The sequence below is a fragment of the Papaver somniferum genome, chromosome 1 (genome assembly GCF_003573695.1).
Source record: "Papaver somniferum cultivar HN1 chromosome 1, ASM357369v1, whole genome shotgun sequence".
NCBI lineage: Eukaryota > Viridiplantae > Streptophyta > Magnoliopsida > Ranunculales > Papaveraceae > Papaver > Papaver somniferum.
Window position 1 is genome coordinate 244,859,319 of NC_039358.1, and position 16,441 is coordinate 244,875,759.

At 38.0% G+C, this 16,441-nt stretch overlaps 4 protein-coding genes across 4 annotated transcripts; 1 reads left to right on the top strand and 3 right to left on the bottom strand.

The window, feature by feature from the left end:
* Window positions 1-96: 96 nt before the first annotated feature.
* On the top strand, window positions 97-468 carry LOC113275536 (disease resistance protein RGA2-like). The gene has a single exon (XM_026525067.1). The coding sequence runs from the start codon at window positions 97-99 to the stop codon at window positions 466-468; it is 372 nt and encodes a 123-aa protein (XP_026380852.1).
* A 1,770-nt stretch (window positions 469-2,238) lies between these two features.
* LOC113323276 lies at window positions 2,239-3,555 on the bottom strand. The gene has a single exon (XM_026571566.1). It carries the CDS (start codon window positions 3,422-3,424, stop codon window positions 2,462-2,464), a length of 963 nt encoding a protein of 320 aa, XP_026427351.1. The 5' UTR covers window positions 3,425-3,555; the 3' UTR covers window positions 2,239-2,461.
* A 501-nt stretch (window positions 3,556-4,056) lies between these two features.
* LOC113323286 (ATP-dependent zinc metalloprotease FTSH 12, chloroplastic-like) lies at window positions 4,057-10,904 on the bottom strand. The gene is made up of 19 exons (XM_026571576.1): window positions 10,366-10,904; window positions 10,081-10,265; window positions 9,768-9,994; window positions 9,403-9,680; window positions 9,096-9,173; window positions 8,619-8,861; window positions 8,392-8,532; window positions 8,119-8,286; window positions 7,901-8,013; window positions 7,441-7,657; window positions 6,664-6,735; window positions 6,333-6,452; window positions 6,120-6,236; window positions 5,847-6,023; window positions 5,623-5,742; window positions 5,421-5,495; window positions 5,082-5,189; window positions 4,800-4,880; window positions 4,057-4,636 (listed from the first exon to the last, which is right to left on the bottom strand). Exons 1-19 carry the CDS (start codon window positions 10,783-10,785, stop codon window positions 4,559-4,561), a joined length of 3,018 nt encoding a protein of 1,005 aa, XP_026427361.1. The 5' UTR covers window positions 10,786-10,904; the 3' UTR covers window positions 4,057-4,558.
* A 655-nt stretch (window positions 10,905-11,559) lies between these two features.
* LOC113323295 (phosphoglycerate kinase 3, cytosolic-like) lies at window positions 11,560-14,659 on the bottom strand. Its single transcript, XM_026571586.1, has 7 exons — window positions 14,547-14,659; window positions 14,201-14,432; window positions 13,578-13,655; window positions 13,224-13,484; window positions 12,413-12,730; window positions 12,166-12,324; window positions 11,560-12,046 (listed from the first exon to the last, which is right to left on the bottom strand). The coding sequence occupies exons 2-7, from the start codon at window positions 14,393-14,395 to the stop codon at window positions 11,846-11,848; spliced, it is 1,212 nt and encodes a 403-aa protein (XP_026427371.1). The 5' UTR covers window positions 14,396-14,432; window positions 14,547-14,659; the 3' UTR covers window positions 11,560-11,845.
* Between the last annotated feature and the right edge of the window lie 1,782 nt (window positions 14,660-16,441).

Below are 16,441 nucleotides of genomic sequence, written 5' to 3' on the forward strand. Positions count from 1 at the left end.
GTAGTACTCCTACCAACCCGTATCCATAATTGGGATGGGGGGACCGGGAAAAACTATTCTCGCTCAACTAGTATACAATGAAGAGCTATTTCCAGAATGAGGTCATTTGGGTATCATTATTTTGATCAGACCAGGATTGCCAAGGAGATCATCCGTGGGGCAGGAGTTCATGTCCCAGAATATTTATCTGAACGGAATGATGAATTACACAAGCTTTTGTGTGAATCTGTCAAAAAGAAGAGATTTTTACTTGTTCTTGATGATATGTGGACGGACGACAATACCAAGTGGGAACCTTTCAGACTCTCCTTTAAAAATGCCGCACAAGGAAGTCGAATTCTGGTGACCACTCGATTGATTCAAATTACAGCCACCCCTCTTATCGGAGACATACTGCTGGGAACTTTTAAGTCATCTAGCTTTTCAGGGGAAAAAATGCCGATAAACTATGTAACAAAGCTTGGATAAACATTGGCAAAGAGGTGTAAAGGTGTACCCCTCTCAGCGAAAGTCTTAGGAAATCTCTTGCGCGTAAAAGGAAATATCATCGACTAGCAGACGGTGATGAGTAACAACTTCATTTGGAAACTAGAAAAAGCTGAAGGCGGTACTCTAAAGCCTGCTGAGCTACTATGATTTACTACCACCTGTAAGAGCCTGCTTTTTGTATTGCGCCATCTTTCGTAAAGGTCACAGAATTCATAAGGATGAATTAATCGGCATGTGGATGGCGCAAGGTCTTATTGTGCCCACCGCAGAATCAGAAGGAGAGGCACAGAGTATTTCAACAGTTTAGCCGCTCGGTCATTTTTCCAGAATTTCAAGCGAGACTTGGATGGTTATATAATGCACTGCGATTTTGCACAATTTCTCTCAAAAGGAGAATACCTCACATTGAAATCGTCAATTAGCGAATGCTCTTATTTAAAGTCACTGCCGCGTCACCTCTCTCATACTCTGATGTCTTTGTCGTGGTTCAACGACACCTCCAGCGATTGGACAGCTTGAGGCACTCCAAAATTTGAAAATCCATCGGTGTAACTGGCGGCACATGCCAACAGAGATGCAAAACATGCGCTGCATCCGGAAATTAGAAATCACCGAGTCTCGTGTTCTGGAAGCTGGTGATGATGGCTGGAAGATCACTACGGATTGGGAGGCGGATAACACTTTTAAGGAGGTCACTATCTGATTCACAGATAGCATTGGCTGGCTCCTACAGCTACTCGTATATTATGCCTTTTATTTTGTATTTACAAATTCATGATCTCCTGTTAATTTTCCTAGATTATCATCTATTCACTCTGCTTTTAACCTCTTCTGGATCTTAAAGTTATAAAGTATATGGATTCGACCCAAGAAATGTACCATCCACAAAACCGAACCCATACAAAAGATAAAATGACAAACACGATTTCTCTGCAAATTGTAAGAAAACCTCACTAATTTGTTTGTCACAATTCTAACTCAAGGAAATGACGTAATTGTTGTAACAACTGATAATAGACCAAACACATGACTTCACACAAGAAACAAAAAAGAAAACTGAGGGGCCAAATAATCAGCAGAACTATTGTGTTTCTCAACCATTCCAAAATGGCCGACTCGACAAAGCAAACAGAAGGCGACTCAAATTGCACTCACGATCCAATCATAACTCAGAATATGCACTGCAATTGCATACAGGAAAGGAGAGAACTGACAAACAACAGACACATTGAGAAACAACTAAACACTACTGGATCAGTTCAAAGCTGCATAATCAACCAAGCCACCAAATCGACTATGACCGCCTAAATGATTATGAACCAACATACCCACTGTTTCAATTACAAGCTGCACAATCGACCAAGTTAACAATTCATACCAAAACAATTGTGACCCAAAATACCCACTGTTTCCTAGTCACTTGTTGGTAAATGCAACGGAAGTTCATATTACCTCCAAAGTAACATTCCATTTCAATATGCAATCGATAAAAACTAATAAGAAAACATACTAAATTTTAAGCTGCACAAATAAACACTAGTGGATCAATTATAAGCTGCACAATCAACATACTAAATCTTAACATTCCCCTTCATCAAGCCACCAAATCGACTATGAATGCCTAGATAACATACCCACTATTTCAACTACAAGCTGCAAAATCGACCAAGTTAGCAATTCATACTAACATGATTTTGAACCAAGACGCACACTGTTTCCTGGTTAGCTGTTAGTGAACAATATCTAACATGCAAACAATAGAAGCTAACAAGAAACATAACAATGCAACAGTACAATTTAAAGAAACAAGATTGAAATTCCCATAAAAATGAACATACATACTTGATCTCGAATTTTACAAGAAACTTCAGCAATTGATCTCCGATTTTCCCAAAAAGAGATCTGAAGCATATATCATTACGTGGTACAAATTCCAATTCTTTCTTCAAACTCTCCCCAAACCATAACCCCATCAAATCTCCAAGCTCTCCATCTGAACACTGCTCTTCAAAGGAACATATTCACCAAGATACCCACCAAGATGGTCATACAGCGCACTCTTATCAATCTGCTGATGATGATAACTCTTACAAACATAATAAAACACACTCTGAACCATCAACCCAATCAAATTCACAAGCACCAAAACCCCAACACAGAATCCCCCAACACAAACCCTCACCAATATCCCATAATCCTCACCCCCATGAACCACCACAGTCCCAAAAACACCCCCAATGGATCCACACATCATCAGATACACAAAAACAAGAACAAACGCCATCTGTGTCTTACCTTTCAGCAGCTCCCTGCTCTTCTTCATCGCTTCAAATCCATAAACAGGCTCCAGCACTGAAATCACACTAGCCAAATGCCACAACGCCGTGATATAAACATGAACAAACAGAAACAAGACAATAATCGCAATCGAAGAGAACAAAAACAACAACCCACTCTGTGTATCAATCGCCACAATCAGCACAACCAGAGCTATCAGAATCGCAATATCATAGACAACCATCAAAAGGGTAGTGTACAGAAACGTCACAAACAAACGTTTCAAAACGCTGGGAATCGCCGACAGTGTGTTTGAGAACGAAACGGGTTTAGACGTGTAAATTGAAGCCACGGTGAACACAACAGCAGCCGTGGATAACAAAGAGAACGCAAAGAGAAAGATTATGTAGATGAATTGGTAGATCAATAAAAGTGTCCATGAATGTTGAGCTGCTGCTGATGACGGAGATGAAGAGTTGAGCTGTCTAACGAGAGGGTGCGTGAAGATGGAATGAACGAGAATTGCAAATGATAGAGGGAAGATTAGTGTTAGGGTTAATAGAGAGAATGTTCTTGGTGATGTTCTTGGGATGCTGATTGATTCTTTTACAATGTCTGTTATGCTTAGGAATTGAAGCTCCTCTGGTTCTAGATCCATTCCTCAATTTGATTTTTTTTTATTAACAACCACCTCCTTCAAATCAGAAAAATGAAACCCTAATTATTTTATTTTTGCAGAGATGAGATTTGGAGAAAGAAGATGAAGAAAGGGGAAAGGTGTTTTTGAGAGAAGAGAGGAGATTTTGATAATAGTATTCGGTGGAAACGTGGCTTGTTATAGTCTATGCACGCATCTTGAGATGTTGAGTAATTATTGGCCGTCAGATCTTAGTTACATTAATTACTATTAATTATGATTGCCTTATATCGGGATGAAGTTTGGTTGACGATGAAGTTAATCACGACTACACTCTTAATTAAGCTTGACTCAGTAGATCGGATCGATTCGAGTTTCTAACGATTTGAGTCTGAACTCGCCGGGTTAATGAGAAAAGGACTAGCAAGAACGCCAAACCCATTATCACGATCTGACAGTTAATGCATTCATTCATGGTAGATGACAACTCTTAATTACTGCACTCAATGTTTGATGGAGACTACCACCACCACCAGCATTTGCTTGCCAAAAATATCAATATGGAAAGTGCGCAGAAATTTCATAGGTGCCCAACAAAAATTGAAGGTTATAGTGATCTGAGATACTAGGCATACATCACAGGCATACACAGCTCCTGAATGGCTCACAATTTCAGTTTATGGATAGACCTCCAAACAACAAACAAACAGCATAGCTCGTAGATATATTGGTGGCCGCCACGGCAAATCATGATCAAGTGCACCACGTGTGTATAACCTATCACCGGTCCTTAAGAAGAAGGTTAATACATGAAATCTATATATCAGCTGACAGATTTACATGATAAGGATCTTCCCCCTTGAACTTATCAAAATGGGGGAAGCATTAACACACTCGATGTGATTAGTAAAGAATAAAAAGACTAAGGTACAACTTGACATACAAAACAGACATTGCTGACATGAAAAATCACTAGTCTGTAGTATTCGAGGATGCTGCATTAGTCATAGAAGCCTCTGCAGTTGAGCTTGAGCAGCATCAGCAATTTCGTGCTGCATAAGCTGTTCAGTAGGTTGCTTTTTCTTTGTTCAAGTACCTGAACAATAATCCTCGATAGTTACTGTGCTTGAGTTTAAGAATCAGCATACAAGTCTTTTAACATCGGTGAAGTGGTGCTTGGTATACAACTGGTGCTTGATAACGCACTTTATCGTTACGAGGCAATGGTCCCTCCTACAAGAAATTCAAATCAATAATTTAAAAATTCAAGTTAGTTTATCTGTGTACAGATGTTAGCATCAACATACATCATATTGTCGTGATTTAGTATAAATGAGTCGATATAAGAATATGATAAGTAGACTATGATGTGACAGATAAGGGCAAGGAAAAATACCTCATCCAAATTAATCTGGTATGGTTTTACAAAATCTTCACACATCACTGGAGACAGTCCCTTCATTTTCTCCTCTACCTCCTGCAAAAGAGAATACACAAGAAAATTAGATTTTCAAATGAGATATTAGACACTAAAACAACACATTGCTAACTCATTCATAGAAAAATCACAAATGACAGCGTCCATAACCCATAAATTTTTGTCCGTATTTCATGTCAAAGTTGTGAAAATCTGTTTCGCAGTTTGAAAATTTAAAAAGAAAAGGTGGATTCAGCATACCAGTCCAGTTATCCTCGATTTTTCCAACAGTTCCTTTGCAATCATATCCAAGATATGCCTGTTCTGTTCCAAACCTTTCATTGCATCTGCTTCTGTCTCATCAATATACTGTCACACAATATAAAGCCTCCAGAGTTAAAAACATTTCCATAGAAAACATGGATACACATTTAAAACCATAATTACTACTATCATACTGCATGACTAAATGACCGATGTAGAATCAGTTAGCAGAAATTGAAGGCCAGAAGATCACATCTTAACCAAAACTAGCCTTTATGACATTATGATATACAAAAGTTCATTGAATCAAGGTTATTGAAAGAAAGGTATGATTACCCTTGTCAATTCTCGACTGAATAACTCAGACACCTCAACTGTCATATCCGCAGGCATCACCCGAGGATCGTCCCACTAGCATAATGGATTAGAAGAGAAAAAAGAAGCATTAGTTAATCGAAGAATATGAATGACCAGTGCCTGGAAGACATGCTGTAACAAATAAGACAAGGAACAAGAATGTCTAATCCGTAAAGACTACCTTGTATGTAATTAACTCTCCGTCGGGATTATCGGGTCGATCCGTCAAGCCAATTCTTTTTATCAGCTTGGTGAGTCCCAATTTTGTGTTTCTGGGGCTAATTACCATTTCTCTGGCAATCTATAAAAAGAACCAAGGTTTGGTTACTGAATCATATACCACAGATAATCGAGGGAGTTATAAGTGCAATAACAGCCAAAATAGGATCGAGGGAGTTCTAATACTTTTGTTATTTTTTCGAGGTCATCCGTTCCTCCATCAGTTATGTCATCGCCAAATACAAGACGTTCAGCACAACGACCGCCATGGGCAACAACCATTTGCATTTGCATGTACCCGAACGTTGTATACCCTTGGTCAATCATATCTTCTCTAGGATAAAACACCGATACTGCAGTCTCCTGCACAAGTCGGAAATGAACAAATTAGAGATCCATTCCCACACAAAATTAACTAGCAACAACAGAAGAAAATAACCAATATAAAGATGTACACACAATGCCACCAGGCAGCAGCTGTGAAAATGCATGCCAATCAAATCGAGGGAACAAGTGGGCTAATAATATGTGTCCTGCCTCATGTACAGCCAACAATTTCTTCTTTTCAAGTGATATCTGCGATACAAAGAGAGTAAACAAGACAGCCGATCAAAGGCACAGTAGACCATTTGTAACTCTTTAAAAGTACAGATATTGGACATAAACACATACATTCTCTTCACATTTCTGTTGCTCTTCCTCTGTAAGCAATACACCCATACCCTCAAGCAACTGCTTATCTAGAACATCAATGATGTCTTTTTGGAAGATCTTCGAGTGTCCTTTCCTCACCTGTATCATCAGTACCAAGCAGAAAAGGGAATCAACAAAAAATACTTGCTTCTAAGTTCTAATTAAGAAAAACTGTTCATAATATAAACGGAAAGTAAAACCTAAAACTAGGCTTGATGCATAAATAAATGAATATCTATTAAGAAAATTTCCTACTAAATCACATTTCAACATTCAAGAAAAAAAAGGAGAAACTAATAAAATAACTTACAGACATTATACCCGCTTCATTCACAAGATTTCGAATATCTGCCCCAGAATAACCTACAGTCCGGAAAACGAGCTGCGGAACAAGGAAGATAAGATGACATTAAGCAAAGAGTTGACTGCTTAAAAGTAAGATTTAACCTTACATTAACGAATAACATGAAAGGTTGTTCGTATAACTAAAAGATTTTGTTTGGAACTGTTTAAGTTTACAAATTTAAAAGATCCATTATTCTCAGATCCAATTAAGGCCTCAATGTCCTGGTTATGAGAAAAGGGTTGGTGGAGGATTTGAAACCAGTTGGAACACTAAATCCTATGTAGACTGTTTCTACCACTGCCAGACTATGATCTCATCCTTCGTCTACAAGAAACTCTCAGTAGTCTTAATAACAAACAATAAGCTGTGAGCTGATCCTCCTCATATTGAAAGCTGAAGAATAGGAGAATGAAGAAGCCACAAACTGATGACCTCGCTGGCACTCTGACCTTCAATCAGTGGTCTAGATGTCTAGTAAGTACTGTCCAACCAAGTTTGATCTTTCCCTGCCTAAACCGACCTAGTCCAACATCCTGTCTCTAGGTTTCCGTCAATACTCAGCTGAAAATAATGGTAACCAAGTGTACTAAAATGTAAACTACAAAACTATTTGGAGTCTGGTAAAAGAGAGTTTTCCTCTTGGTTGTACAGAAAGAAATACAGAATCTAAAAGGGCTTGAACATTTTATATAACATTCATATACGTGCATATATTTAGAACAAAGAACAGCACAAATAAACCTCTTGAAAGTTCACATCTTCCGCAAGCTGCTTTCCTGCACTGTGCACCCCAAATATTTGTATTCGCTGCTTTGCATCAGGTAAACCGACATACAAACGTCGATCAATACGCCCAGGTCGGACGAATTCTAGGTCCAACTCATCAGGTCTATTTGTTGCACATATGAATATAACAGCTTGCCTCAATGAAAACCGATCAACACCAGTTTTCTCTTTCCTGCACATCAGAAAGCAGTACATATGGGAGTATGTCATGAGAAAAATCTATCTTTCAAGAAAGGGAACAATATAACAGAATGCATATAGTTTTTTCAGAAGGTTATCCTTCCTGGTTATCACCCACATTTGATTTGATACGCCAACTGATTCTTTCTCATGAATCACTTGTATTCAACAAATTGATGAAAGGAAAACACTGGGAAAGGTAAAGAAGAACTTCAGGAAAATCTAACATACGTACTCGCCGTCAAGTTGTGCAATCAGGGCTTCAAATGTGGCCCTTCTTCGTGGATCCTGCCTTGCATGCCTTCCAGCTATAGCATCTATCTCATCCACAAACACAAACGAGGGGGCCTGCAGAAAATATGAGCATCTCTGTAAATAGAGTTGAGTAGTTTCTAACAATGATCTAATATAGGTCTCTTCCCTCTCATTCAATTACATTAGGATGTTGCTTACGTTTCTCCTGGCAATAGAAAAAAGTTCATTTATCCTCGCCGCACCACTCTTTTCACTGTCAGTGAACTCCGCACCAGAGGCAAAAACAAAAGGCATACCACTTTCCTTCGCAAGCGTTCGTGCGAAAAGTGTTTTGCCTGTTCCAGGCGGCCCAGATAAAAGAACGCCCTATCAACAATGCATACATTAATAGTTCAGATCAACTCTTTTACACGTAATTATAAACCATAGAGCTTTTTTTTAGATTGTGATTCAAATTACTAGAAAGATTACCCTGACAAACTGGACTCCTTTCTCATAGTACTGCATGGGGTTTTGCATATAAATCATTAACTCGTCCAGAAGATCCCACACATCACCTCCTAACACTACTTCTTTATACATAGAGTTTGAATCACCGGCTTCTCCCACAGGCTGGAATAAAAAAAATTACCAAATGCTTCTTTAGATCAATAATAATTAATTGAAAGAAAAGCATCAATTAGGGTGCCAGAGTTTACCATGATAAAATTATCAGCATAAACCATATCATTAAGTTGGTTAAGCTTCTTGTATAGGAAACGTTTTGATGTAATGTGTAGAAGCATTGTAGACTCCCTTATGAAGTACAAGATCAGTAGTCCAGGAACCAATGCAACCACAATCCGAAACAAGTAATCAATTTGCCTCTTCTGAAGAAGATCTACTTCAACCCCAGAATTCGAGATAAACTCAAACAGATATGGGTCAAGGGGAATATCAACCTACAAAAAATAAATTAGAGAGCATCAGATTCAAGTTGTCTTTCGTATGTTCCCTCTTTTCCTATATTTCGTTTTCTTCTGTACCTATTTTTCTTTTATGTGCTTCATGGGCTAGCTGATTGAGGGTATGTCAAGGCTTCAGATAGGTTTCAGGATGACACAGGCACTAGACAGTAGAGTTTGTGTAGGCAGTATCAGTTTGAAAAATGAAAGGAAGTGAAGAAGCGTACTTACAACATACTCAAGAGGGAAACCTTCTTTCATTGTCACATATAACTTCTTAAGATCTTCAGTAAAGACAACGGCAGCAACCTGTCAACAACAACATTTGTCTTACATGTATTGAACTATTTTGCAGCATATAGTATACAAAAAGATGCACTTGCGTCGTAATTGGAGACACTACTACATACAACGGTCGCGTATATACTTTCAAATGCAAAAACATAACTCACAACAGGACTAGCATAGGAGACAGCAGGGCAATAGCCATCTGCAGGAACAAAGATCAAAGCAAGGTATGTAAAAAACCAGATGTTACCTCTGAACAATCAAGTTTATGAAGAAAGTAAGTATACGGAAGTTTGGGCCGATAGCGCCACCATCTCTTTGCAATCCATAATGCCCTAGTGCCTTGGGCTTCTGATACCTTCTCCGCCACATCCTTACGAAGACTCTTTTCAACTTCTTTCACGTCAAAATCAACCACATATTTAGACTTTTGAGACTCAATTTGCTCAGCCAACTTCTCCCTTTGGATAATTTCATTCCACGTACGAAACCTTTCTCGCCACGTTCCCTTACTCCCCTGAACTACCCCTGCCAAACAAATATGAAATGGCACACTGATCATCCTATTATTTAATAATTACAAAGAAAAATATCAGCAATGTGTTCAAAACCAACCTGAAATGCCTAATTCCTTCTTTAATTTCTTCTTTTCTTGCGGGGTTAACCTTGTATTGTTGTGAATAATTTGATTCACATCACTCTCAGGAGCTTCTGCCTCTTCATCCCATGCATCTTCGCCAACATAAGAGTTATCATGAATAAGTGTCCCATCAGGTCCTTCAATGAACTTCTTCATTCTAAGACCCTTTGGCATTGTCTTCCTCCATATCCCTTGCTTATACCTGCCACCATTAGCAGCATACACGTAAGAATAGCAAATTGGTGCAAAACCCGGTTGACATGAACTGAAGAGAAATGCTACACTGACCTCTTGATATTAGTTGGAGATGGCTCAGGGATCACTGCCTCCATATAAGCCTCAGTCAACTCCTGCTTGCTTTCAGCTATCCGAGGAGCTTTAAAAGCCATATAAACCCTTTGAAATGAAATGATCACAACACAAACATACAACACCAATGCCCCAATTCTCTTTGGTTCCCAATTTTTGACTTCCTAATTAAGTACAAAAATTTCAAAAAAAAAAAATCTCCTTTTAGCATCTAAAATGACAGTAAAAAGTAAATTAGATATGAATTGAAGAAAAGGGTTATACCTTCCACTGTTCAAGCTTGTTCCAATCAACAAACCAAGGTACCAATTCAAACTTAAAACGATGAAATGCAACTCCACCATTGTTCTTCACATCACTAACAAATAAAACCACTTTGTTATTAGCTTCATTGAAATCAAACCCAGTTTCTTTTTTCACTGATTTACCAACACTTGAGAGGAATCGTTCAGACCCACGACGAATTGAGCGAGAAATTCTAGACCAAGACAAATTATTAGACTCATTTTCAGAATCCCCAGTAGATGATGAAGAAGAAGAAGAAGCTCGAAAGATGAGTCTTTTATGGGGGATTTTGGTTGTTCTTTTTTGTGGATTGAGAAATAGAGATAGATTTGATTGGTGGTATGAGAATTTTGAAGAAACTGAAATTGGGTTTTGTCTGTAATGGATAGTAAGGTCCATTTCTGAAAGAATTAGGGTTTTGGCATTGCTTGAAACTGTAGATTCTCTCGTTTGTGGAGTGTTTTGGGAAGAAGAAGCAATTTCGAGTTTTATTTATCTATCTGCTTTTGGGGTTTTAGGCTTTTAGCTCAGTGTTAAATTGCAAAGAAGGAGAGGAGAGAAAAATGATTGAGATTTATAGGGGCCGTGCCTGTCTATACCATACCTGGCCCGACAACAAGTTGGTACATTTTGATTCTTTTGAATAATCATCTTGTTCCTTTGTGAAAGTTGAGGTTAACATGTTTCCCGTAATTTATCATTACAACAACACTCAGGGTGCAAAAACCATTTGCACATGAATGGCCAGTTAGTAGCTGCAATGGATTGATTATGAATTGTTGAAATTTCTCTTAAAAGATGATAGTAGCATGTTTCCCATAATTTATCATTACAAGAACTATTGGCCACTCAAAGTGCAAACCAAATACTGTATGAAGCTATTTGCACTTGAATGGCAAATAAGTGCCTGTAATGGCAAACCATGAGAAATGAATTGGTTATGAATTGTTGTGATCATTCAGTTATTCTTCTTCTGTGTATTTATAGAGAGAAGCAAAGCAGTCAAGCAGATAAAGAATCCTGGCTAGTCCTAAACATAAACTAATTGCTTCCCACCTACTTGAAACAAAACCAACTCCCAAGGCATGCACAACCTAATTGGTGTTAGTAGGTATCCCAACATTTTGCTGTGAACAGCAACTCAATTAGCGTACAAGTAAAAACTATGCTACAAAAAAAAAACACTAAAAGACGCTCATATTCATAAATATAAATGCTCATTGTTCTGTTTTCTTGTGCCTATGGAAACAGCACCCATTTATTGAAGAAGCCTCTGCAGATCAAACAGCATCTACAACACCAACTCATATTTTTGTTTCGTCTAATCATAAGGGTTCTAAACCTTGTCCTAGCAAGAAACCCAGGCAAATATACCATCACCTCAGGGAAACCACAATCTCTCTCAAGATAAAAATACGAAAACAGGAAAACTGAACAAAGAAAGATTCTTGTTCTGTCACTAAGCTGAAGCATCATCTAGGGCGAGAACTCCTGGGAGTGGCTTGCCTTCTAGGAGTTCCAAACTGGCACCTCCTCCGGTTGAGATGTGGCTCATCTTGTCAGCCAGACCAACTTTCTCTACAGCTGCAACTGAATCACCACCTCCAATGATTGTAGTCACTCCCTTTCCACTTAGTTCTGCCAACTTTTTAGCAATTGCCTGAGATGCCATAGACAATTACAGGATAATCAATAGCAGCGGGGGAACTTTCTAGTTATTAATGTCAATATAAATGTATGACAAATGATATTCAAAAAGATAGCAAGAGAAACACATACATCAGTTCCATAAGCAAACTTCTCCATCTCAAAAACTCCCATGGGTCCATTCCAGATGACAGTTTGGGTTGTATCAAGAGATGCGCTGAATGTTTTGATGGAATCTGGACCTATGTCCAATCCCATCCAACCATCTGGGATAGCAGATGCTGCTACTGTCTGCAAATATATAACATCCAAGTCAAATAAAATTCCACCTAGTAACAAGGTAACATAAAACAACGATGCGGGTAATCAGGAAACAAACCTTGCTGTTGGCATCAGGAGCAAATTTGTCAGCAATCACAACATCAGTGGGTAACAAAAGAGACACTCCCTTGAGCTTAGCCTTCTCCATAAGAGATGATGCAAGCTCAAGCTTGTCTTCCTCAACAAGGGAAGATCCAACAGAGAGGCCTTGGGCCTTGTAAAATGTGAAGATCATTCCTCCACCCAAGAGAAGGATATCAACTTTCTCCAACAAAGATTCAATAACTCCAATCTTGGATGAGACCTTTGAACCACCAACAATGGCAGCAAATGGCCTCTTGGGGTTTGACACGGCTCCGACAAGATAGTCGAGTTCCTAATCAAGATCACACACCAAATCAACATCTCATAAGTTCAATATTCAATGCAGAAAACATACAATAAGAAGTACATGCAATATTACAAACCATATAAGAATACAATTCCAGAAATCCAATAAGACTGCTATTCGAGATAATATAGCACAGTATTCCAAACGTGTCAATACAAAAGTAATCTACACCTACACCCCATTCCTGATTATAAATGCATCTGCAGTCAGAACATACGAGATACTGACTGCACAGAGGGGGGAATTCACAAGGAACTACGTGAATTCATGAAGAGTTTTAGGCAGGCACGAGTTTAGGTTAAATCCAATATGTGCACAATGACTTCAAATGTCCAGAATACACATGGAACTAAAAGAATTATGCATCAGATCATGGTTGCACCCATGCACTCAGCAATGGCATTAGTAAAAAAAAGGCTAGCGAAGCTGTCAGAAGTGCATTAGGAGCACTAAAATATACTAAAAAGAAAAAGAATACCTTCTGCATAAGGAATCCAGCAACAGAAGGCCTCAAGAACTTGGTAACTCCCTCGGTGGAAGCATGGGCTCTGTGGGCAGTTCCGAAAGCATCATTGACATATAGGTCAGCAAGGGAAGCTAACTTCTTTGCGAACTCTGGGTCATTCTTCTCTTCCTCCTTGTAGAATCTGACGTTCTCAAGAAGTAGAACACCTCCATTAGGGATTGCAGCAACCATCTTCTCAACTTCCTCTCCAATACAGTCGTTTGCCATCTCAACCTATTCAACAGCAGAGCACAGCATTAACATCCATGAGGCTAATAAATATGATATTACACAAACAAGCTCAATTCATGTCAACGAAAAACACACCTTGATACCAATAAGCTCAGACAGTCTGGGCACAAGTGGCTTCAAGCTGTACTTTGGTGTAACACCCTTTGGGCGGCCCTGAAAATCACAAACCCAATACAATAAGCTCAGCAGAACTAAATCCTTCACTCACAGATACATGCAAAACACACCAGAACCAAACCGATTCTCTCGATTGTTAACCAGTAAATTAACCAAAAATTAATGAACAACAATGAACTCATGAACTGTTAAACTGTAAACAACCCAATACAATAAGCTCACATTACTAAAATCTTAACTCCCAGATGCATAGAAAGCAAATTACAAACCACAAGCAAACCGAACCCCAGTCAGTAAGTCAACCAAGACTACAGAATACTAATAAACAAGCCCAATTCTTGTCATACCCAACCAATACAACCTAATGTCATCACACCCACACCAATCTATCCAACAGATCTTTCTTGTCTGAGCTAATAAATTCATGATTTACTTCAATTAGGGTTTATTAATGAGCAGGAGAAAAACATTATCTAGTAAATTCATGATTTGAAACCCTTTGATCAAAACCCTTAATCAAAAATCAAATAAAATTTCAATCTATGAAACAAATTGAACTAAAAAGATAAAGATTTACTTACAAGATGGGAAGATAGAATAACTCTAGCACCATGACTAATTAGGTATTGAATAGTAGGAACAGCAGCTCTAACTCTGGTATCATCAGTGATGTTAGAATTATCATCCAATGGTACATTCAAATCAACTCTTACAAATACTTTCTTTCCTTGTAAATCTGCTTCTTTAAGATCACCAACACTCCTCTTTGTTGCCATTGTTTTATAGATCAAATCAAATCAAATCAAATTACTACTGCAAATCCAACAAAACAAAACACAAATCAATCAATCAATCAATCAGAACAGATCATTAATTAGATCAAGAACATCAAATAAAAAAACCATGAAATCGATCAGAAGAACTTACTGAATATAAAGAGATTTAGTGAGAAATTTTTCTTGGAATACAAGTTGATGTAAACGAGGTTTTTTATAGAATTGGAGAGAGTGCAGAGACTGATAAGGTGTTTAAGGGTACAGTATGTTAAGTTACTATGCAATGATGTAAGCCGTTGTTTTTGTATCTTAATGCCTTTTGAGAAAGATTTGGGGGATAAGATTGTCGTTTTCTTATCAAAGGTGTGGTCTTAGAACTGCGTGTCCCAGGCATGACGTTAGTGGTGCAACCGGCTTCCGTTGCATAATTTTTTGAATTGGCTCGATGCCAGACTCGCATATTTGAGGTATGTGATAATCGGCTTTAAAATTTATCAGTGCCGTTGTAAGACAGTTTTGAGGTGCGTGGTTGTGGAAAGATGCAAACGTATGTGTGTTGTGATATAGCAGCATCTTTGGAGACAAATAAACAATACTTTGGTACTTTATGGTATTCAATCCGTGGGGGTCTACTTTTTTCTTTTCTTTGGGTCACGCTATTTTTATTATCTTAACCTGTGCGCGCCTACATTATTAATTCTAGGACTAAATTTTGCTGACTAGAGGACTAAATTTTGTTGGAACAATATTGATTAATTATTATTTTAATGTGTTTAACTAAATAAAATTAATTTATTGTTTTGTTTGTGAATGAAAAACTTATTAGTCCCACATTGTGGAGTTTCCACTTTTTAGTTGTTTTAAGAGACTATATAAGCTTTTTAGCCCCACATCGGGGATTTCCTCATCTTAAATTGTTTTATTCCATTATATAAAGAAATTCACTACTTTTGTAAAATCATGGGAAATGGGTTGCTCTATATTTTAGAGGGACCCTTAAGGGAAAATATTTTATAGCGTTTTTTAAGCATTCGCGATTTTCTTTAACGGTTTTTTCGGAGTTGTCAAGCTCAAGTTGAGCATCTACTACATATGCTAGTAGTAGGTGTATTAGGGTGTTTTATCCTGGAGATATCCGTCCTGTGAGGGCTATAGCATCACTCTTGAGTGTAGCCGGGCGCTAATGTCTTAAGGACAGCGTGTTGAACACGTGACTCACTCTATTTTCCAAAGTTTTGCCTTGTTGCTGTTGCGGATATACGGGGAGCTTGTTCGTTTCGTCAAAGCAATCACTTCCATTATAAAGGAGCTAAGTATCAATAACTTTTGCTTATTTGATTTTTCTTTGTTTTTGATTATTGCACCCAACAATCTTAAGACATTAGTATTTGTAATAATCGAAAACGATTGATTGGTTTGTGAATCATGGATGTTAATTGTGGAGTGAAAAACAAAAACGAATTTCTGGTCAGCTGTAGAGTTTCAATTTTATCTTTTAATCTAGAAGGAATTTCGATGAACCCTTTTGACACAACGTAGTAGACATCTGATAGTTACCCGCGTAAAATTTCAGAATTTTTGGAGTTGTAAAAGTATTTTTTTGATATTTTACAAAACAGAAAAACGTTTCTGAAAAATTCTGACGAGCAGAAAATTGTTGTTAACTAAATTAATTTTTGTGGGGTAACCATGAGTTTTTTGAAACGCTGATTCAAACGAAGTTTGTATATATAGATGTTATCTTCAAAACTCATATTTTACTTTCTGATTTGGAATTGTGATTTGTGAATAAAGGTGTCATCTCCGAGGGACATGGCTAATAGCCGCATGTGGTTGGAAACAAATCTTCCAAAGATGGCAAAGGTGAGAACATCGAACGCAACTCTAAGCATGGTCTTCATGATAAAGGTATATTTCGTAAACCTGAATCCGGAATTACTTTAGTTAAGGGTGAGTGTTATGTTTGTAAAATTCCTGGCCACGCGGCAGTAAATTGTAGACAACATAAAAACCTTAATAAGTAGAAAGTTAATGCTAATTTAGTTG